Source organism: Argiope bruennichi, chromosome 4 (genome assembly GCF_947563725.1).
Source record: "Argiope bruennichi chromosome 4, qqArgBrue1.1, whole genome shotgun sequence".
NCBI classification, from domain to species: domain Eukaryota; kingdom Metazoa; phylum Arthropoda; class Arachnida; order Araneae; family Araneidae; genus Argiope; species Argiope bruennichi.
In genome coordinates, this window is record NC_079154.1 from 67,147,872 (window position 1) to 67,172,547 (window position 24,676).

Here is a 24,676-nt window from a genome sequence, read left to right on the forward strand (position 1 = left end):
AAAATCAACGGGGGGAAAAGAAGAATCACTGCAAATGAAAATATAATGTTGGACAGTTAAAAGTATGATTTTTTTCTTTTTATTTCGTCAACTTTTTTTTTTTTCAAGTACTACTTTCTTGCGAATGCATCCCATACAAAACTAACAGCATGATTCATGACTTCATGTAGAAATCTAAATATTCCGAGGCCACACGACAATCTGAACCAAAACCAAATTAAATATGCATTGAACGAATATAAAATGAAACCTTTAGATTTACAAAACTAAACTCAAACCAATGATTCTGTTAGACAAAGGCATGATTCTACTACCAGGATACCGCTGCTTTCGGCAATTAATGTTTTTTAAGTCTAAATGAAAAATTTATAAGCTTCATTATGTTTCTTAACATACCATATTATTTACACTCCATCTATTTCCTGGTTTTTGAAATGATTTATTTCAGTTATTGTTTTATAGCTTTTGTTAGAATTTCGACAAGTTTTCGAATTATTTTCTAAAAATTCGTTATTTCGATTATATCTAAATATTGCTAATAAATATATTTAATATTAATTTTACAAAAATCAAAAAGCATGAATATTTTTGTAAAAAAAAAAAAAACAGAATTTTTCACTAAATCCAAAATTACAGTTAATATGAAAAGGGCATGGTCTAGGACGAGAAACACGGGGTCAAATTATGATTTTAGTACTATTAAATTGAAAGAGGATAATTAAAAATTATATTATATATCTCAGATGAATGTTACATTTTACCTTTTTTACTACCTTTACCGCAGAAATAAATAAGAACTTTCACGGTGTCTTAGGTAGACCATGACCTTCGGGCCGTGAAGAAAACACGGCAATTTAACGGAGCGAGCTGATGTGTGTGAGCGGGTAGGTATTTACCTCTTCCGCATTGATCACGTGACGCATATGCGTTCACGTCGAAACCCCCTAAAATCCTACGTCTCAGCTGATTGCTTTTGCCATCGCTATCTTTTGGCTGCGGGCCAAGGGGAGGCAACCGCGCACGCCGTTTTTACGCAAATCACTCATAAAATAGAATACTTTATCTGGGGAGCATTATACTGCTTATTTATTAAAAAAGCGCATTTTGTCACATCAAATGCTATAAAAACATGTGACGCATTGAAAAAGTTTCTCTCCAAAGAATGTAACAAATGTAATTTTTTTTTATACGCTCCTCTATATTCAGTGATGAGCACAATGATATAATATTCCGATTATCATATAAATATCTCTCACTTATTAATTAAAACACACAAAAATCTGCAGCAATAAATGTGAAAAAAAAAACGTCTATACATCTATTCTAATTTCTAAAGACTGAAGAATTTTAAGAACACATGCACTTCTAATACCAACTTATTTAAACAATTACAATTACAATAATTTGTTAAAATTATATATTAACAAAAAAGAATTTTAGGAGCGCAAATTACCTAAAAGAAAGAGTAAGTTGAAAGAAAAAAAAAACGTGATTAAAACTTAATCAATATTTATTCCCTTTTAATAACAACGTACGAAATTTTTTTTGGAACAATTATTTTTCTGTTCGTGCAGAATTGATCGAACAGTCCGTTTTATCGATTATTATTAAGGTGAAAATAGCTCGATACGTAATATGAACTGGTCCTTCTTAATTCGGAATCTGAATAAATCAAAAGTTCCATGAATAGAATTTTTCTTAGATTATTTTAAACAAATCATAAAATTAAATACTGAGTTGTGCAAAATACACGTTTAAAAAAATAATTTGTTCTAATTATTTTATGATTTAATTTTCATTGGTTTTTTTCTTTTTTTATCTAAATAAAACCCGAGATAGTAATCGACAAAAGTATTCAATAGTAATAACGAATGAACAATTCATCTAGTTCTATATTCCCCAAATTTAAACATTTATATATCCTGCTTTCTTTCCTTAATTTGCATAAAGTAAGATCGATCATCCGATTCCCTTAATCAGCAGTTTTTCCATCAAAACATTCAGATACTTTATTTTTAGCGCCGTCTTATTATCGGAAAAACTAAATGATGGACAGGAAAAGGAGGGGAGGAAGTGATAGAACAGCGATAACTCTTTTACACTTCGTTTCTGGGATCCATGTATTTATCAAAGAAGAAATGCTACGAAAACATTATCAGAAGAAATAGTTTAGAAACAAATAAACGGAAGATTAAAAAAAAAAAGTATATGTTAAAAAGTATTTGTTTGGTTAAATTGCAAATTAATTATTCTGGCGTAACATCAACAGTAAATTAATCAAAAAATACAGCTGTTCTTAATAGAACATAAATTAAGCTATATAGCGAATTCGAATTTCATATACAAGAGAGTACTTTAGAGAATTTTTTTTTCAAACATTAAATCATGCCTCCAATTTTAAAAATTTATGAAACAATTTTCTTTAATATTAAAAAATGAGCTATGTTCTAAATTTTAAACTATCAGCTTTTAGGAATAAAGTTTTTCATATGATAATTTTCAAGATTCATTTAGTTCTTAGATAATAAATAGTGTTAGATAATAAATGTACATAATTAAATCTACAAATATTTCTTAATAAAAAAAACTTCAATAAACTATTTATTACACTGACATGAACTTTCAAAGGTGGAAAATATACTTTTAATATAAATAATGTTTTAAATTTATTTTTGTTATTCCAGATAAATTCTTTTAAATTATATTATAAAATGCATGTACTGAAATGTATCACAATACACGCACATGAGTATGCAGATAAATATAAATAAATAAAATTAGTTTGTTTCTCTTTTTATATTTTTACATATCAATGCAAATTAATATTAACTAATTTGAATTCATTATTAAAATATATTGAAGTCTTAATAATTTTTTTAAATTCATGATTAAAGTTTGTAAATATACTATGAACATATTTATTTTATAATTCCATTGATTCCCATGATTTGTTGTAATAATAGTGCAGTTTCTCCCCCCCCCCAAAAAAAATGAGAAAATTATTTACTGCATAAGAGCATTAAGATTATTCCTTTAAAAAATTTTAAACTATAGTATATTTAAAGTATAATAAATCGATTATACATTTTCAGTTTAATTTAACAAATATCTTTAGGGAAAAAAAATAATAAAAAGCTATACAAATCAAATTAATTTTGTTAATAGCAGCACTTTTTTATTGCATTTCGTAAGGGGGGGATTAAAGGATTAATTATAAAAATTCTATTTCAAAATAATTTGAATTCTTTTAAAACAAAATAGAATTAAAGAAGAAAACTATGCAATCTTTTTTTAAAAAAATAAAAAATAACTGAAACAATCATTTATCTATAGCATATTTCTCTAAAAATGAAGAGTAGAAAGAAAAAAAATGCCTAAATAGAAATGAATAAATGAGATAGAAAAAAGGTTTGAAATTTCATTCAGATATTTTTTTCAAGGAAGGACATTTTAATCAAGAACTCATATCACAGTATATTTAATTCATTAAAAATATTTCAATATAAAGTAAACATTTAAATGTATGCCAACAAGATATTATATTTCTATGATGTTGTTTGATATTCTGAATATCATACAATACAATACCATAAAAATATTCTAGCAAATATTGTGCATAGTTATTATGCATATTGTTTTAAATGCCCGTTTAAGAAAAGAAAATAAGTATTTTAAAAATAAGTTTAATAAAAAAAAGTGTTCTATTTTCTTGATATGAATTTTTATAACATTAAAGATAATAGAAAATATTTAAAGGATTAATCTGAATGCATAAACTACTTTAAAACATTTAATCGGAAAGTTATTTCATGTATTTAGATTTAAAATAAATTGCATAAAACTATAAATAATAAGAAAAACTCTATTTTTTTCATATGCAGATATTTTCAGTTAAGAATGCATAAAACTATAACATCACCTAGTAATGTTTTAAAAAAAAGTTTTAATAAAAAATAACAAAAAAGAACAAAATGTATCATAGAATGGGTTTTAAAAAAAGGAAAATGGAAAATAAAAGAATAATAAATAAAAGAATAAAAATGGAAAATCTTACCTGGAATGGCATAATAACATTCCCATCTCTGTTTTCATCACCAGTCATGTCATAGTTAGTATTTCCTCCCAATCCTTGTGGAAATGGTTTACCAACAGGCATTGATGTACTTCGACGAAATTTGGACGGTGATATAACCATAGAATGCTGACCCACGTTGGTTTGTGTCTTCTTCAAAGGAGAGATGGGACTCATGTTTGGCACGGACCTTTTGTGATTTGTAATATTGACTGCATTCCATGCAGAAAGGGTATTTGGTGTTTGGGGTGTTGACCAAGCGGTTTGATGTGGTGTACTCCAATTCGTGTAAGCTTTAAATAAATTTGGTTGGGGTGGTTGATGCCTGTTTTGCGGGAAATTATGTGCACCTGTGATTGCTCGTCTCTGTGGAGTGTGCTGTTGAGTGAGATTTAACTGAGGTCCCATACTGGTACTTAGAATGGGATTTGTTGATGTTGCAAAGTTTTGGAATGGTAATGAATTATTCATGGTGGGTATTCCTTGCACATAGGTATCATCAGTACCTACAGTTGACCAAAAGCTGGGAGCTGTAGATGTGATATTGAGGGCATTCGATGATTCTGAAAAGCCTAGCTGTAAAGGAGAGCTAGTCGTACCGGGAGATGATGAGTCCAAATTTTTTTTCTCAATCTGAACATCGTCGTTTTCTGAATCTTCATTTTTTCTATTTTTCAGAGAGTAATCATCGGAATTTTGATCTCCGTTTGTAGTACTATCATTGGAAGGAGACAGCTGCTGAAGTTGTTTGCCGGTAGATTTATCAAGCAGAAGATCATCTTGCATCGTATGCGCGACCGGCTCGCTCGGGAAAAATAAAGATGAATTGCAGGAATTAGTTTGAAAATCAACGGGAGATAAAGCTGCGACGCTCGAATTCACACCAAAATTATAATCCCCCATCAGACGGCCAACTTGATTGCGTATGTATTTAGTTTGTATCAGCTGTTCTGTCCGTGAAAGGTGTCAGGTGCTGTGTTCGACCGTCTTGTGTAATGCGCACTGCAGCAGCGAAACCAAACGATAGGAACAGTTTGGTTTTTTTTTCATCATTATCATGATCATGTTGCCATCACATAAAGTTTAACTTCATTATATTTTTCTTTTATTGATTTTTTTTTTCAAACTTTCATTTCAATGCAAAATATTTTCTGAAAAATAAGTAAATTCTTTTTTACCCTGCAGTTTTCCAAACCCCATTTTTCTCAGTACAAAAAAACCTTTTCAATTATTTTAACAATTAAATATCAAACTTCTAAAATTTTCTTATAATTTGTCTTTAAAGTGGTACCAAAGATTTTACAGGAGTTTTTATCGTTAATATTTTATGAATATTAATTAATAGTTAAAAATAAAATAAAAAGTTATCTTTAATTTTCATCTTTTTGTTTGAGACATATATCATTTGTGTGTGATAATTCTAAATTATGGCAACAATAACTTGTAATGTAAAATGTGATAGTGATGAACTCTATACGTAATAATTTTCGTAAACAGATTTAAACTTAAATATTTTATTTTCCTCTAATTCCGCAAAATTTTATTTTCATGAACAAATGTTTCATTGAAACACATTTTTCTCTCTCAGTAATTTCTAGGTGACGTTCATTCATCTTAATATCTTATTTTATTACAGAGAAAATGACTGATGAAAGTGAAACTTTACCTGTAGTTCTGAATACAGATGAAGTTTCTGTTCCATTGGAAAATGATGCCCCCACTGATAGGTATGTATATACATATTATTTTTACAAAGGGATAGTGTGATTTATTCAATATTATAGCTACTGATTTTCCGGAATGAAAAGATAATTTTTCCAGTCGCTTTATTTATGAGAAGGAATTTATTATTTTTGTTTCTGTATATGTATTTCAAATATTTTTGTAATTGCTTTATATTACGATATCCTCTACTACTTATTTAAATAATTTCCGACTTAAGTTATAAATTAAGATACTTTATAAATTTATATCAAGTTTCAAGCAAACGGTGTATAAACATTCATGATCATTATATAAGGAAGAGTAATAATGATATTGAAATTCTGTTTCCAATTATATTTAATATACATTTCATATATTAATTAATTTTGCATTAAAGTTTAATGTGTTAAATCTTACCTGAATATATAACAAATTCTTTAATAATAATTTTTTTCCTCTCTTATAATTATTTCTATTGATGAACTTTAAATTCTTTTGAATTTGTTTTTCTTAGTCAAGAGCTTCTGAAATTTTGGATTACGTTTTCCAAGTATGTTGGGTTGACAAATATAAGTGTTATAAGAATTCTCAGTGATTTCTGATTCTTTGATGTTTTTAAGAAAAAAATTATTTAAAAAAACTTTTAGCTGTACTAAAGAATACTGAACAATTGCCAAATTGTAATTTTTTAAAAGTAATGTTTATGGTAACATTAATTGTATTCATTAATTGATATTTGGTGAGTTTTGGCAGAGATTAATGAAAAGTCTGTATCATATTTTTTAGTTTTACTTAATTTTCTTGATAAAAATGTCAAATTATTAAAATTTTCTATATAATTATTTTTCTATCATTTTTTTTAATTCTCTTTTTTAGTATCATAGTAAAATTTTTCTCATGAAATTAGGTTGCGAGTGGGATGAGTTTGACAGCTCTTTGGTGTAATTTATTTTATATTTATAATTTGATGTAAATAGTTAACTGTTGTTATGTTGAAAGAAAGGAAGATTTTTCTGGTATTGTTTACATCATTATATGTTAAAAATAGAAAGAATTTTATTCTTGATTCATAAATTTATAATGATTTAACTTTTTTTAGAAGACAAATTTGGCATATAAATTTAAATGTAATTATTGTAACTATCTCTGCTCATAATAAAGATAAATATGTCTATGTGTTGACATTTTGTTGACCATATTATTTGATCTATGAGTATTAAATTTAGTACACACACACACACATATATATATATATAATACACACACTCTGGCTGGCGAGAATGTTCAATACTGAGCATTTTTTTTCCTTTAAAATTCTGATTATAATTTTAAATAATGAAAAAATTAAGCAAAATTTTACCAGTTTTCTTGATATCTGAAAATATTACAAACAAAAAAAAACTGAAATTGCATTGTTTTAAAATTTTTAAAAAAATCTTTAAAAAGTTAGTAAAACTGCAATTGGGATTTGTAAAGTTTTGAAAGAAAATTTCTTTGTTGAAATTATTTCTTCAGTAAATTGCTAATGCATGATTTTTCTAACATTGTATCCTGTTCTGCAATTGATAAAATGAATACAAGAATAAAAAGGAACTATTTACTGAAAGATTACATTCAACAAAAGCAATATCCCATAACATTATATGCTTTTCAAGTATGAATTATCAGTAGTTTGTTTTAAATATGCAAGAATGCATAATGAATTCAGTAAATTTTATATCAGTATGAAATTTTGTGTTGGCAAAGTAAATGTGAAAAAGGAGTTATATTCTGTGTTGTAATTTCATCAGAAAAGGTAAAAAGCATTATAAAGTTGCTGTACTCATGGTGTTTATAGATTTCCTAGTTAAATCACTTTTATTCAAATTCAGTAATTTTCCTGTCTGGAAAATAAAATAATTTTTTTAATTCTATTAGAAAATCATAAATTAAAAAAAAAAAAAAATCTGGCGAGTTTTGAGAATTTTCATTCTATCTTGTGATCAAACATCTAATGAATGAGGAATTGTCATTATTTAAAATATTGAAGTAGGAAACTTGAGTGAAAAATATACTGTTTCACAACATATAATCTATAATCGCATAGAAAACAGCCTGGTAGAATCTATTTGGTATGCATCATTCAAGAATTGAGAAAGTTAACAATATCAGCCCATTCAAAATATTCCTTACTTTTGGGGAAATAAATGACAAAAGAAATAGTTGTCAATGATATAAAGGAAGTTAGACTCTGCTTTCTTGATCTCTTTATGGAAAAAGAAATTTCTCTTGGGAAAGGAAATCGCTCTTACTTTTTGGACAAGCCAGAACTTTTCATTACTAACAAAATTAATTATTTGGAAAAAGTTATTAATAAAAAATTGAACAAATTGTAAGTGTATGGAAAAATCGCTGAAAAGAAACAATCTTTTTGCAAATTTAATAAAATCTTTTTACTTGTGTTTTGTGGAATTGGAATGTTAATGAAATAGCAGTATAATCTCCCCCCCCCCTTATATTTCTAACTGCAATGTATTTAAATTATTTAAGGCATGTGATGAAAGTCTTTTAATAAGATGTTTCTAACAAAACGTGCATTAAAAAAAATTAAAACCACTTCGTTTCAATGTTGTTGAAAAATATTCAAGGATCCCTGGTAGTATTTTATGTATATATTTATATATAAATGGACACTTACCTAGTTAATACCCAACTTATTTCATTCAAACTTATAGTTCTATAATAAAAAAAAAAAAAAAAAATTGTCCAGGTTTCTTTTTCTTTCTTTCTTTCTTGCTTTTTTTTTTTTTTTTCTAAAAGTGCATATAAAGTGCTTATTTTTTAAAAATAAAATTAGTCTGCACACCTTGACTGCAGAGCAGAATGCAAAATGGAACTTTAAGAGCTGCTTAGGCAGTTAGATGTTGATTTTGTATACGGAAAACTTCATAAAGAATTGTCTACTGCTTCAGATAGCCCTTGTCTGGTGCTAGAAAATCATTTTTGTGCTGTTTCTGGCTATGATCCTCAGGCAAATTCCATCAATATGTGTATTGTGGTAGTTCACGCAGTTTGAAAGTTTGTTGGTAACATTAGTGGAATGAGCTTTGGGAAAAAGTTAATGTGTTAATCAGGATTAGATCACAAGATGGTGAATGGCAAATTAAGGTGTTGGTTACATCTTGTATGTTTTGATTATAGTGACTTAATGGGCTGGATCTATCTACATAAATGATCTACAAGTCCCATGAAGATGGGAATGTAATATTTTTTCACATATATAGAGAAAAAATCAGAGGTTGATTCTTCATTTGGCACGAGTTTCTAGCTTAATGCTGTGTTGAAACATTATGAGCAGTCCTGGTGTATGTATAAAGATTATCATTAAAACTTTGTTTGTTGATTTATACAAGTTATGTAAAAAGATGAATTATAATATTTTTTGAGAGTATTATTAAAACTTTACCTGGTGGGATGAAAGAGTTTAGTAATGAATGAAAATTGAGTAAATCTGGTTCAAAAGCCATAATTGTTAAGTAACATCTTAAACGATAGTAGGAATATTTAAGTAGGGCTTGGATTTTGATTTTCCAGGATGCCAGGTGTTGGTGAGATGTGGTGTTTGGAGTTCACATGGCACTTGTGGCTGGGAGCCAATTTCCCATGAACTAGAAAGTGACTAGCAGGAAATGATGAGTGGCTAGTCACAATTTTTTTTAAAAAAATAATAACTTAAAAAAAGAATTTTATTTAAAATTCTTTTATTATTTTGTATTAAAATATTTTTTTTATTATTAATAAAATGTCACAAATTCCTTTTTTTTTTTTTAAGAAGTTTGAAAATCTTCAGCTTTATTGAATCTTGACATTTAATTAAACTGAAATTATTATTATTATTTGTGAATTTCTCTTATTTTTCATTATGTGAAGCAAAAAATGCAAATTTTTATAACTGCCAATTTAGTAATAATTTGAAATTATGAGCAATACTTCATGAATCATTACAATTATTTGAAATTGTCATTTTCATATGTGTATGATATAAATATATTTTGCATCCTAAAATTAATGCTACATACGTTATCTAATTATGTTTTGATGCTTGAATTTCATTCTGTTGAGAATTATATAATAATTATGATTAATTTTAGGAAATTTGAGATTCTAATAAGAAACTTTGGAACACATAGCATAAACAATAATTACTATTAAATAAACAAAATGGATTCTTTTCTTGATACAAAATCTGTTGTTCATCTTACGTTAAATTATGAACAGAAATAATTTGTTCAGTATGTGAATTTAAATAGTTGCAATCTTACAAATTATATATAGTAAAAAATAAAATTCCCTTTTTTTTTTTTTTTTTTTTTTTACTTTTTTTTTTTTTTTTTTTTTTTGACATTTACTGAGAAAAATTCTACTTCCCACTCGTATAGAGATTCTCTATTAGATTTAAAAGTAGCGACTAAAAATAAAATATGCATTAAAAAATATTTTTAAACATTAAATAAAGTGAGTTTTACGTAAAGCATTTTTTAACTTTGAGCATTTTTAGGTAAAAGTTAAAGCATTTTTTTACTTTGATATATTTGCACCTGGCAGAATTATCTATATGTTCTTACATTACAACATAAATTGGGAAATAAGATTTGATATAAGAAATGCATCATCAGTAGCATTTCAGAGCAATTACAAAGCTATCAATAATTTGAAATTTGTGAGTGCACCTCTAACATTTAATATAATATAAAAAATTTCAGCTTATTCACACCACATAATTATAAGCTGAAATTTTGCATGTACTTTTTTTTTTTTTTTTTTTACAAAATTCTATTTTAACTTTAGGGGGTCAAAATTTTACCTTTAAGTATTATTGATTTAATTTTGAAATTCAATAAGAGAAATGATTGTTGTCATTGGAAATTGTGAAGTTTGTTTTTACTTCAAAATATGCATGACTCCTTTTCGAATTTTTAATTAAAAAATATTTAAGAGTTAATTTCTTACAAATGATACCTTATTTATGATTGTATGATGAATAAAGTTAAGTAGCTCCTTTTTTTATTTCCTTGAGTAATATCATTTTAGCCTTTGAGCTACAGAATCAAGTTTACCTATTTTTCACATTCAACAAAAACAGATATCACCTTCTATGTATATAATTTTTCCGAGATATGTTTCATTATAAAAATAGATTTGATTTGCTTACTTTTGAAGCTGATTTTTTAATATTTGCATTATTATTAGTGAGCATTATTTATGAACGAGATGAACTTTGGCGATTGATTGTTCAGTGTCATGTGACTAATACACAAGTGTCAATTTTATTTAACCAGAATGTTTAAGTTCAAATATCTAAGTACTTGTAGGGTTATAGAAATATTATTCATGTTTATATTTTTAACTTTCAAAAAAAAATTTTCCTTTTTCAGTCGAGTGAATTGTTGGGTGTGTTTTGGAAGTACAGAAGATGATCGAGATGCTGAGTGGGTTCAACCATGCAAATGCCGTGGGACCACGAAATGGGTCCATCAATCTTGTTTACAGCGTTGGATTGATGAGAAACAAAAAGGGAACAGTTCTGCTGCTGTCACTTGTCCTCAGTGTAATGCAGAATATATTCTTGTCTTTCCTCCCTTTGGTAAGAGAAATTTCAGTATTTTTACTGTCTGTCATTGCAATAGTTTTAGAAATCATTTCTTTTGCTATTTATTTTTTTATTATACATGTAATATAAATATATTAAAATAATTGTTTCACTCTTCTTTCTCAAATGAAATTTGTGTGTTTCTAAAATAAAAATTTTCTTGATTATCTTGTTATTGTTTTTCGGTAAATGATTTTAAAAGGCTCATTAGTTATACATTTGAATAACCAGTTTTACCCAGAATATCCTTTTTGATAACAAATTTGAATTTAATTTTTATTTGAAGAAAACGAATTAATGTAATATTGATAAAACTTTGGTGGACGTTGTAGTTTCTTAGAAATAACTAAACATTTATTGCATGATTTTTCTGTTCATGTATAAGTAATTCTTTTTTTATCTCTACTAATAATTAAGAAAAGAGGCTTTTAAGTGTCTGTGTGTTCACAAGACGGATCATTAAGCATATTTTTACAAATTTGGCTCAAATATACTTTGAAAATGGAAATGTACATCTAGTAATTTTTTTTTAATTAAATGAAATTTTGATGTTCTTCCTCTTTTACAAAAAAAGTAATTTTTTTACCATCTAGAAATTAATTTATTTTTCTACAGTGTTTTCATTTTCGAATCGGATTAAATTGTTTTTTGTAATTGCTACTAATATTTTACCTTTTTTTCCTTGATGATCAACATGTAATGATTCAACTTATTTTTATGTATTGAATAAGTTTTTGCTTAAAGCGTGCTTTAAATAAATTCAAAAGTAAGCAATAATTAAAATTTTGTTAAGTTCCTATATTAAATACTTCCTATAGTATAATAGATGGTATATTATTTCTATTCTATAATTAGATAATGTATTATTTCTGCAATATAAGTAAACATTATACTAGAAATATATTGTTTCTGCTTTAACTTATTAATTGCTTCTCATTGCAATATATAGATTTTTTTTAAAGTATAGTGTTATTATGTAACTATATAAAATTGCAATGTTGAATTATTCTTTCTTCTATCTTTATATTTATTATAAACCTACTTCGATTCTGCCAGAATGCTATTGGCATGTTTGAAGCTTATTATTTTACCATTTAAATTAAAATGTTAAATTTTAGATGAACCGACATATGCATGATCAACATGACAATGTATGGTTTTGAAAATAGTACATTATTTGGCTATCAAAATTTGAAATTTAAAAATATTTTCCTGAGGAAGTCATTAAAACTAAGCTATATATAAGAGATCCAAATGAATTTTTTTTGCGATCAACATTTCCTTTAAACCAACTGGTAGCCTATCAGTGGCTAGTCTGTACTAATAATTCTACAGAATGTTTGTATATGTTTGCACTCTTCAGAGCAGACTAACTGACCTACAACTATCAAATTTAGTGCAGACATACTTTAGTTAATAAAAATGTATGTCTTGGGCTGATTTTGTTTTGTTAAATTTTAATTACTTTCTTGAAGATTATTGTGCAAAACTAATTTTTGCATCATTTAAAATTCAGAAAATTACTTTTAATTGCCTTTTTAATAATACCAATTTTTATTTCCATGCAAGTTTTAATTTTTTCCTTAATAAATTTTTTAAAAATATTTTTAGGTTTATATTACTACAGTATGTTTCATTGTTGTATGATATTCAAATCATTTTCATTGTTACTGAAAATATTTTATCCTGAGTTTTTCTTCCATTATTTATATCCAAGGTATGAAAATTTGACTTTTTTGCATATTGTATAGGTTTTCTGTTTGAAGAATGGTTTTAATTTTTTTTAAATAATGTTTTATAGTAATTCGAAATACGATTTTACTTCTGAGACTCAAGCTTTTAAAAGTAGGCAATAATGAAAATTTCTTATATCTAAACGTCATTTTTCTTTCTGCAATATTACTTGACGTATAAAATTATGTTATTTCACTTTAACTTAAAATCTTGTTTTGCTATTAAAGTGCTCTTTTTTTTTTTTTTTTTTTTTTTTTTTTATGGAAGTAGTAAAAAGAAAAAAATGTTCAAGATATTGCAATAGTTATTGAACACATTCATTATTATACAAAGGTTCTGCTGAATTATTTCATTTATTATCCTTAAATATTTAATATACTTATTTTTATTTAGAAAGCAAATTATAAACTTAGTCAGAATTTAATTATTTTCCATTTCAATCAAAATTTAAATTTTAGATGTGATGATAAACTAGGAAGAATGGACATGTGAATGAGCAGAGTAGTAAAACTTCTAAAATAATAAATCCTATGTTTCTATCTAAATTTTAAACTTTACTTTGCTGAGAATACCATTATATTCAAGGTAATGAAACCTCGTTAAAATTTGTTGCTCTTGCTCTGAAGCAAATTCAGCTGCTCACCAAAGATAAAAGTGTAATAAGTAATAATATTAAATAACTACAGCATTCTTACTGCTACTTTGTTCTTCAAAATTTATAGATTTTAAATCTATCAAATTTATATTAAAAAATGGATATTTGATTTTGCATTCAGTCAATATAAAAACATATTTCATTCTGTTTTGTATATTATTTTTATCATTATATTACCTTATTAGTTTTTTTTATCTTAATTACTTTACTTATTTAAATACAGTAGAGAAGTAAGTATAAAAGGATGAAAAATATGGTCATTTATCAAAAATCATTCCATAATTTCATGAGGAATAAGATTTTGCACTAGTTTTGAAGACTTGTAGATTGATTATTTTTTAAAGTTGTTAGTTATAAAATATTTAGTATTCAGTGATTAACAATTATCAGTTGTAAAACATAATATTATTGTATTGAAAATATTCTGCTCCAGGCACTGTTTTTCTGTACTTTGCCATTATGAAGTATTATGGTGAGTAATTTTTTTCAGTACTTTGACTATAGTTCTCTGTGTCTAAGTATTAGAATGGTTACTTTTCTTGTAGTTCAGCACAGAAAACATTTCAAGTGTGCTGAATACAGCAAACTTATTCTATGAAATTGTCTGATTATCAGCATTATGAGTTGCTCCACTTGTGTGTGTGTGGTGATTATTAAATAAATTCAGATGTATCCTGTATCCTCTGTTTAGCAGACAGGATTAATATTCAGCTAATAAATTTAATGTAATTATTGAGGACCATATGGTATTAGATTATAAGAATGATTTAAAGTAATTGATTTTGCATTCTCTAAACATGGCTTATCAATAAAAATTTACGAAAAACATATTTTTTTTAACTAATAATGAGGAATCTGTCTGCATGATAAGCTATTTAATATCGTGTACAATTTCTTCTGTATATTAAATATATAATGTAATAAGGTTAGGTAAATTTTTACTAAAATTTAAAGCTTATTCACATGTTTCTCATAATGAAGTTGCTTAGAACAGGATTACTATACTTCTGCAGATATAAAATATTTTTTAAAGTGTGATGTTCTTTTATTGCTAATTTAAAAAATATTTTGAAAATTATTATGAAGTGTGTCTTTTTGCAGGTCGACTAGTATTTGTTTTGGATATGGCTGATCGAATCATATATAAAGTTTGCCCTTTAGTCACTGCTGGAATTGTTGTGGGCTCAATTTATTGGACTGCTGTAACATATGGAGCAGTTACAGTCATGCAGGTTAGTGCTTTATATTCACATCAATTTTTGGTATATTAATAAACAGGTTGGACTTATTAACTTTGATAAAAATTACAGACTAAGAATTATCAGAGTTTAAAATTGATTATAATTATTTCATTTTGCTTGAATTATGTTTTCTTAACTTTAACTTTTTCAATTTGGTAAAATTGTTTACATTTATTGCTTTGTAAAATTTGCATTTACAAAACAGTAAAAAACAGACATTTCATTTTAGGAACGTTACATATTTTTATACTTTTGAATTTCTTGCTGAATAATCTTCTTTACAACTATTGCTTCATTCACCCCCTCACCATCTTTAAATGCTTACTAAATCTTTGCATGAGATAAGAAAAAATGAGGGCTCTTAAAATTTTAAGCATCCAGTAGCGCGTTGCAGTATGGTACTGAAGTATTAGCCAAATGATTTTATTTTATGGTTCCTTTTTTTTTTTCAAATTTCCCAATTTTGTACAATTTTATATTTATTTAAAACATAAAAAAATGTAATTTTAATCTAAGAATTTTAACAAAAAAATTTTGAATTTAGAGTTTATAATTAATGTTATAAACCTTTTTTAAAAAAATTTAAGTTGTTGAAGTTGTAATCTTACCTTAATTTAAAACTTAAAATTCATTAAAATTTATCAAAATTGATAGAGACATTATATGTAAGATAACTAACTGTAAAGTAAACTTTTGTTATATATTTAGATTGACTCTCTTCTTTATTTAAGAGATTGGAAATTCTTAAGATAGTTTTAGATAAATAGGTCTTTTTCAGTAAATGCTTCTATAAAACATGTCTACATGCTTTATCCAATTTAATATTTTTGACATTTCAATGAAAAAATTTTTCGTGATTAAAACAGAATCAAGAAAATTTGAGAAAATGATTTATGCTCAGTAAAAAATGTTAGGCACCATTAATTTTAATTACTAAATTAATTAACTTAAACCTTCAACATGTTCCCCCATCCATAAATTTGGTATGAATCATGGCAAAAAATTTTGCCAACGTATTTTTTTTTTAGTTTCATGCCATATTATAAAATAAATTTCTATCAGTAAAATTGTTCATTTTAGATCATTTCCTGTAATTATTCAAATATATATACTGACATATCTTATCAAGTACAGGCTTTTATTCATTAAAATAAGTCATTAATTTTATTTAAAGGAAATTATAATGATTTATGTGTAACTCATTAATATGCTTTTATACTGCTTCACATTATTACACAATCACTCGTAGATTTAGCTGCAAACTTTCTTTTAGTTTGTATGTAATGCTAAAATTCTGATACATAAATTTATAAATGCTGATTCTTCTAAAATGGCTATAGCTGTCGTTTACAGCAATATGTTAATTGAACATTTTATATAAGAAATTGGAAATTGTTTACTTTTTCAAGAAACTTTTAAATTTTTTTGTATAGTTGGAAAATTAATAGTTTTTCAGAGGATGAAATTTTCCTTTGTTTAATTTTAATGACAAGTAAAAACCTCTAGCAAACCTCTTCAGTTATATGTGTATTTTATTTAAGCCTGCTCATGAGAAGAGCATCTGCATTGTAAATAAAAGGCAGCAGTAATGTATAGTTATTATTTTAGAGTTTTCTAAGCTAATTTGAAAGGATTCTGATGTCTTACTTGGGATGATCAAATATTTGTAATCACAAAAAAAAAAAAAAAAAAAAAAAAAAAAAAATATTAGTTTTCTGTTTTTGAAATGCATTTCTGTTGTAATTCAGTCAATAATGGTGAGCTTAAGAGCGTTGCTCTGAATTATTTTTGATTTATTTTGTATAGTCTATAGGTGAAAGTTAATCAAATTAAGTTCCTTTATTATTATTATTATTATTATTATTATTGTAGATTTTAAATGTAGGTCTCAAATATTGCAAAATTAATCCTGTGAAACATTGCACTTTATTTTGTTTTATTTTCCTTAGTTATGTCTAGAAATTCAAACCTTCACGATCTTTGAAAACTGCTTTCTTTATATTAGCACTCAGTGAGTTACTAGATATTTAGAGTTTGCATTTCTATTTGTTTATTATGCAAATACATTATTGTAGATCTGATTACTTTTTTTTTTTTTACTTTGTTATTATAAGAATTGACTGTCATGGAACTCTTGAATTATTTTCATTTGAGCTGTTTTAAATTTCTTGGCAGTACAATAAAATATCAAATCAAACAGCCTTTGAAGCATTAATATTAATCATTCTATTTATGTTGCATTGAGTAGACTTAGACCACATAACTACTCTTTTGTAGATCTAAAGAAGGTTTGTCTTATGAAAATAAATAGCTGATATGTATAGTTCTGCTGACATATTGATCTACAAAATAATCAATTATAATGAATATTTGCAACTATGCTTACTTTATGTTTACATTTACAACTATAGCAAAATGTAAGGCTTTAGATTAAATATCTTTATACATATTTCCATATATATATTTTTTTACTTTTTAATCTTTGTTGAAAAGTAAATCGTTGTAAAATTCGTATATTCGAAGTATTTTTAGTTTTGTATTGAAAGCTAAGAATACTTTGCTAACCTCCATATGTATTGATGATTCATAATACAAAATTTAAGATTTGTAAATATTGCAATTCTTTCATGTTAATAGTTATGGGAAACAATATTTTATTTTAAACAATGCAGTGATACTCAATATATATTTTGTTATGAAAATCGTGCCTTGCCCTTTTTTTATAGATATTTTTCTGTTTTAGATGCAGCTGACAAAAAAAGCCAAATCATGACTTTAAAATGCTGAATTTTATTGATACAGTATTTGCTGGTTAGCAATGCAAAATTAAATTGCTTTGATATTTTCTACTATTTTTTGATATAATTTGTGTCCGGTACCATACTGACTGAAAAATACTCCTTTTTTTAATTAATATTATTCTTTTCAATGTGGATTTGATAAAAAAAAAATTTAATTTGTATACAAAGTTGTAGAATAGCAATAAAAGAAAATAAGCAGATAAGAAAAGAATTAAAATCAAATGGTATTAATATATAGTGCATATAATTTTACCATGTTTCAGAAAAATTATAAAAGTAAAGAATGAGATGAATATAAAGGTGGAGAAAAAGACCTGAAATTTATATGATACCTATTAGAGATGGCTTTCTGAGGGACAGAAAAGAGTTTATTACATATAAATTTTATTTAGAAAAGAAAACTTCCTTTTCCTTAGATACTCGGTCATAAGGAAGGTCTGAATAGTATGGAACAAGCTGACCCGTTGGTGTTATTGGTTGGTCTACCTACCATTCCAGTGATGTTGGTCTTAGGAAAAATGATTCGCTGGGAGGACTATCTCCTACGTTTGTGGCGGCGCTATTGGAGCAAACTGCCTAGTTTTAACAAATTGTTAGGACGGGCCACTGATATGACCAGCAGCAATTTGCCAGACCGACCACCTCCTGATATTCCTGCTTTTAATGATCCCATTTCTGCTACTCGTGTTCTTTGTGGTGCTCTACTTCTACCTACAATGGCCACTGTATTTGGAAGAGTGTTCTTTGCTCATATTTCACAGAATCCTCAAAGGACTTTATTGGTTTGTATGCTTTTTTACTGCTTAAATTACATATATTTTTAATGGTTTTTTTGCTTGCTGAAGATGATAAATTTTAGTTTTTAATTACTAATTGCAGGTGAAGTAAAGCCTGGTATTATTTCTACTAAATAAACTGTGGACATTGATTTCTTATCTTTCAAATAATTTCATACAAAACACTTAATAAGCAAATTACAGGAGAACAAATAATTACGGTAGACTAAAATTTGAGAAGGCCTATATTTTATAACAATTTAATTTAGAATATGTCTCAACTAAATACATTAAAGATACACTAAAATTTTAATAGTTTTTTCTAATCTAAATATTTTATAAAATTGGATGAAAAATTTTTACATATTATTTCATAAAATATTTAAAATTATTGTAAGAAAAAAGAATATTGTAATCATTGTAAATATATATATATATATATATATTGCATAGCATTTATTATTATTAGCAGGCTAGATAGGAATTTTCATCTAATCTAACTATCTAATGGATAGTTTTTTAAGTATGTTGTCAATTTACTATTATTAGCTTAAATGCCAAGTTTCAAGTTAAAAAAAGGAAAGAAATAGCAAATCCATGAGAAATACACACACAATGGTGAATTTCAAATATAAAGTTGCTAAGCTAACTGGAAATTATATGCAGGAAAATCAAAAAAATATGTGACTATATATAAAATATATATATATATATTTACAAACATCATTTCTTTAAATTCATTTCAACAATTTCCAAAAATGATAGTTTGGTTTCCTATCCCAATCATTACATTAATTTAATAGAGAACATCTGTTGAGATAATATTATGCATGAACATGAATGCCTTTTACTGGTGATAAATAAATGAAATTGTATTCATTCTCACAAAGTTACTAAAAATGAACCTAAAATAAATTATTGACATATTTATAACCAGTTTTGTGAATAAAACTCTGTAAAATTTCTAATGCGGGTCCTTAATGAGAAAAATTCAAAAGTGTCTTCTCTTTCTTTTAATCGCATTTGTTGGAAATGAGCCAATCGATTTCAACCACTTATATTATTAATGGATTATCTACCTCTTCTGTAATAAGATGGGTGCTCTTTCATTATTTTCTCATTTTTTGAACCTTAGAACTGGCTTTATATCAGTTTCATTTCATTTCATTTTTCTCCCTAAAATGGTAATTCACTAATTTTGCAGGTAACACTACTAAATTAAATAATACTATACTAATTTTTTTTCGTAAAGTATTTTAAGGTCCTAGTTGCTTATGAAATCATTTGCCTCCAAAATTTTCAAAATTCATTCATGGCAACTTTTTTTAAATATAATTTTTTATGCAATTAAGGAAAAACATTTGATGACAAGATATAATAAATTCTTTGTATGATAGAAATATGTTACATTTTCTACCATTATGTAGGAAGATATTTTTAATTGGTTGGTGGACTAAAAGTAAAATAATTGTGCTTTTTTGTAACTGAATAATTTCCTTTATTCTCATACAATAATCCGTTAAGTTTAAAAATGCATACTATAATTAAATGCGGATTTAGAAACTTTGCAAACTTTTTTATCAATTTTATTTCACCTTTCAACACATTTTTAACTTAACCTCTAGTTTACGGGTGGTACAACAGTTGTACCAGGCTTTTTTTTATCTTTCCTTATGGGTCGGTACTGCTGTACCAAAAACGAGTTTGGATTTTGTTCCATCACTTGAACTTTCCAACAGAACCCTAATTGCCTGGTGAAACCCCTTCCATTTTGTGTCATACCCCTTAGGGTCAGGAGATTTCGCCCATCAGTTGTTGTAATCATTGTTGATGCTAATAAGTTTTATTAACCCTGCTTCAGTGACATTTTTTTTTTAAAGTAACATTCCTAAGTGGTATAGAATGAGTTTATATAATTCCATTTGCCAGTAGTACTCGATCGAAAACTTTCTTCTCTTCCCCTGTTCCTTAATTTTTAACTTTATAAATTCTTTAATTTTTTTAACTTAATAAAATTTGTAACTTTATAAAAATATGTGATTATTGTTGGGCCCATCTATTCAAATGATAAATATTTGAACCAAGAATTATTGAAGTTTCATTTCTGATTGAATGGTGTAATGAAGGTATTTGACGCCCTAGACAAATTGTTACTTCTTCGCTCCCATTCGTCACAAATAATGCAGGAAAAAATAAATGGGACTTCGGATTTTTTTTTTACGCCCTGTCATTATATTTTATATTGAAAAGTGATAAAACACTGTTTTCTTCGTGCTTATTCCTCCCCCCCCCCATAACTTGAGCCTCAGGCATATATACTTCCCAGTCATTAATGTACTAGTCTAACACACTATTAAACAATCAACAACTTACAATTGTTTTCAGCTTTAAATTTTAAGACTTAATCACTTAACTGGATTTATTCCTGCTAAAAATACATTTTTGTTTTTCATTTTTAAATAAGCTGTCGGTTTTATCATTATTTTTCATGATTATTAAACAATTGATTTCATGATTTATAATTAATAATTCATTAAAAGTTATAATTTTAATTTTAAAATATTGAAAGAGGTTCTTGAAATCTGTCAAGAATAATAATTAACTGTTTTTATATTAGTTCAAATATCAGAAGAGAAATATTAAAATCTTTATATCTTCATTTCGATTCTAAAAAGTTACTAGACGCTTAAATTATTCCTAAAATATTTATATTGAAATAAAATAAAGTAGCTGCATAAAAAGGTCATCAATTCTAGATTTAATTTGAGGCATTCCTGAATGTTAATCTAAATCATCTGTTAGTAAAAGTACTTATATTTAATGACCAATGCTGATCATTTAGAATGCCAGTTTTATTTTTTTTTAAGGCTTTTTAAAAGTTTTTTGCTAATTACTTTTCAGCGCAGTATTATTGCAATGAAATCTTATGTATCTAATTCTAAGTAAACCATATCTAATCATACTTTGGTTAAATTGTCTTAAATCTGGTGATTATCTACGTATTAGTAAATTTTTCTGCAGAAAAATAATGTTTTGTTATAAATCATTTATGACTTTCTATAAAATTGGGCATTTTTTTTCAAACATACTACAATGCTATGAGTAATTGAAATTCTCAGAAGAAAAAAACTTTATAAATAGTAAGAATCGACTATAGAATAGGAAAATATCACTAGTAATTTATATTAAAAACCATTCAAACTATGTTAGGAATAAAAATTATATTCGATTTCTGTGAGTGCAATATATTAATATTAAAACATTCAAAGATGTTTTAATCTACAAAATAGCAAAGGATTGTTATCTGTGTTATGCAAAAAAAAAAAAAAAAATGGCAATATTTTTAAAAAGAAAGTACAAACAATTAGGATCTTTATGCATGATATATAAATCGTTACATTTTATAAAATAAATGAGTTTGAAGAATAACAAAATAAAATTCACAATGATGTGTTCAAGCTTTATAAGAATTTATAGCTTCAACAAGTCTCGAGAAATTTAATTTAACTACAAATATGATTGAAAAATTGACAACATTTTGTTTAATTGTTAAATAACTATATAGCAGTTATTGTGTTTGCAATTTACTTGATGTCATAAAATTTAATTAAATACTTCCTCCTATGGAATTTGTAAACTATTGTTTCAGAAAAAAAAAAAAAAAAACTGCTATAAAAAGCTTTTTCTAAGGTTCAGACCTGGTAAAACAGCAACCTTGTTACGACAGAGAGGACAGATGACCAAGTACCACTATGGGTGGTCAAAATCAAAGAGGTTATTTTCAACAACCGCCCTTAAAAAAAGGGGAAAGCATCTTCTAACTTTTCTCACTTAATGCCTGCATTCAAAGTAACTTTTCTGAGATTGGGCTCCTGAAGCTTAAAGGTTAAATAATATACTTATTATTTATTTTAGGTTAATTTTTTTATTTATAGATTTCATGTTTCTTGATTGAAAATTTTTTTAATGTAACTTTTATTAGAAAGAAAGATAATATTGCTTGATGTTGTTATATGATTATATAGTGAATATAGTGATTGTTGAATATTTTAAATAGTGAAATGCTTTTTGTGTGAGTGTTAATTATTAAAAATGCATATATTGATTCTAATATTTTATTTTAAGGGAGGGATAACGTTTATAGTAATGAAAGGTGTTCTAAAGATGTATCTGCGGCAACAGCAGTATGTGCGTCAGTGCCAACGCAAAATCCTGAATTATGACAAGACCACTCATGTGCGCAATCTATCAGATCTTGCAATGTCATCATCTCCCACCCACTCCCAGTCGTCCCAGACAGACAGCTCTACTACATCTTCAGGGTCTTCGACTTCCTCTGAGCTCTGAGAATTTTTTATATGACACTCCTTGGTGTATCCTTCCTAATAAAATATAGTCTTACTTATACCAGTTATGGGGAAAGAAAATTACCTTTACCACATGTGTGCAGAAAATACCTTTATTATTATGCTACAAAATATTTAATAAATAAGTTGCTTTATTAATTAAATGAGTGTACATGTTTGATGTGTAATCTAATATTGTGCTGTTTGAGCCTATATATATAGTGGATTACTTGTCAGCAAATTTTCAAAGGAAAAAATCTATTTGATTTTTATATATACTTATAATTTTTGGAAAAAAAATTCCCCTTGTTTTTGTTTTTTTTTTTAGTTTTTTCCTTTGTCAATTTTTTTCACCTTTATTTGTTGAAAAGATTTCCCCCCTGTGCAAAACTATTTACATTCTAATACTTTTCATAAATCTGAGAGTGCTTCAAAAACATTATGCTGATCACTTTCTGCCAAAGTAAAAAAGGAAGTTAAAACACCAGTCTGAAAACAAACTTTTGTAAAAATCTTTTTAAAAAAATAAAGTTATTTGTAGAATTTATCTGAATTCTGCTTATGATCTCTTGTAATATATCTTTAAACATGAAATAAGCAGAAAAAAACTAATAATGCACATGTGTAATGATTTCTTTTAGTATATTGAAACTGATATATCATCTTAGAACTTCGTCTGTTTAAATTTTATTTTCATATTGTGAATAAAAAATTTTACATTATTACTGTTGTTTGATTCTTAATTCTTCCCCTCAATTTAAATGATAAATATGGCAAAAAAGAATATTTTCGATGTAAGAAAGTGATGTTCTTGTATTAAATAATTATATTAAATATTTTCAATGTGTCTAAAAATTTCATTTATTTCTTTATTTTCCTTTAATAGTACATTCAGCATTTCTTAAGCAAAAGTATTTGCAAATATTTCTAGAAAATTGTGTGAAAGTTTACAAATATTCAACTGTAGATGCCTTTAAAAATTTTTGGCAGTATTCTAAGATTCAAAATAGAAAAAATATAACTAAATAGATAAAAGATAATTTTGTAAATTTATGCTAAAAGTTTTATGTTTATAATAATTTATAAATTAAGTAAAAAATTATTTTAAAAAAATGTTTTATTTCTGGCTCAGAAATTTTTAAAAGTGTTCAATTGAGGTAAATTTGTTGCTAAGTTTTCAAAATAGTTGAGCTATAGCTGCATTTATTAGTACTAGGATCCACTTATGTCAGAAATTAGCAGAGCAGTATTATAAAAAATATTTTAAAATGATGGCTCTCGACTAATATTGAATATTTTTCTCTATAGTTTCTTGTACTACAATAATTTAACTATGCATATTTATTTTTACTAACTATAAAAACAAAACATTCAAATTCTGAAATGAGTCAAAATACATTCAGCATTCTTACAATATAGCATTGATAAAATTATGCAAAAATTGAAGTAAATTTTCTACATAAATTATTCTAATAACACAATTTCCATATAAAATATACATTATCATTTTATATGTTTAGGACCGAGTAATGAGAACACCTTTTTCAAAATATGTCTTTCTTTGATCATATAATACTGTTGTAATAGTCTGCCACTTAATAGCGACATAAGAGATATCAGTCTTAAATAAAATGTCATTATGTTAGAAGCCTTATTTATGCTACCTTATATAGAATAGTTAACTTTGTGGGTATTTCAAAGACACTGTGTCGTGAATT

The 24,676-nt window shown here is 26.2% G+C and overlaps 2 protein-coding genes across 3 annotated transcripts in view; one reads left to right on the top strand and one right to left on the bottom strand.

Annotated features, from left to right (window-relative positions):
- Positions 1–5,092, bottom strand: part of LOC129965464 (cytoplasmic polyadenylation element-binding protein 2-like) — a 94,463-nt gene extending 89,371 nt beyond the window's left edge. The window contains exon 1 of one of the 2 annotated variants that reach the window (XM_056079355.1): positions 4,055–5,092. In XM_056079355.1, the coding sequence (XP_055935330.1) occupies positions 4,055–4,975 (921 nt within the window). In that variant the 5' untranslated portion in view covers positions 4,976–5,092. The remainder of the gene's footprint in view (positions 1–4,054) is intronic. The other variant, XM_056079356.1, reaches the window with a different exon arrangement.
- Positions 5,093–5,521: 429 nt separating this feature from the next.
- Positions 5,522–23,681, top strand: LOC129965874 (E3 ubiquitin-protein ligase MARCHF5-like). The gene is made up of 6 exons (XM_056080125.1): positions 5,522–5,549; positions 5,709–5,799; positions 11,191–11,399; positions 14,896–15,026; positions 18,253–18,618; positions 22,738–23,681. The coding sequence occupies exons 1-6, from the start codon at positions 5,537–5,539 to the stop codon at positions 22,957–22,959; spliced, it is 1,032 nt and encodes a 343-aa protein (XP_055936100.1). The 5' UTR covers positions 5,522–5,536; the 3' UTR covers positions 22,960–23,681.
- The last annotated feature ends 995 nt before the right edge of the window (positions 23,682–24,676 follow it).

Bases quoted from the DNA above. Each gene is read 5' to 3' on its own strand.
- LOC129965874 (XM_056080125.1), top strand. The intron at 5,800-11,190 runs GTATGTATATAC...TTCCTTTTTCAG, and splicing joins AATGATGCCCCCACTGATAG to TCGAGTGAATTGTTGGGTGT. The intron at 18,619-22,737 runs GTTTGTATGCTT...TTTTATTTTAAG, and splicing joins ATCCTCAAAGGACTTTATTG to GGAGGGATAACGTTTATAGT.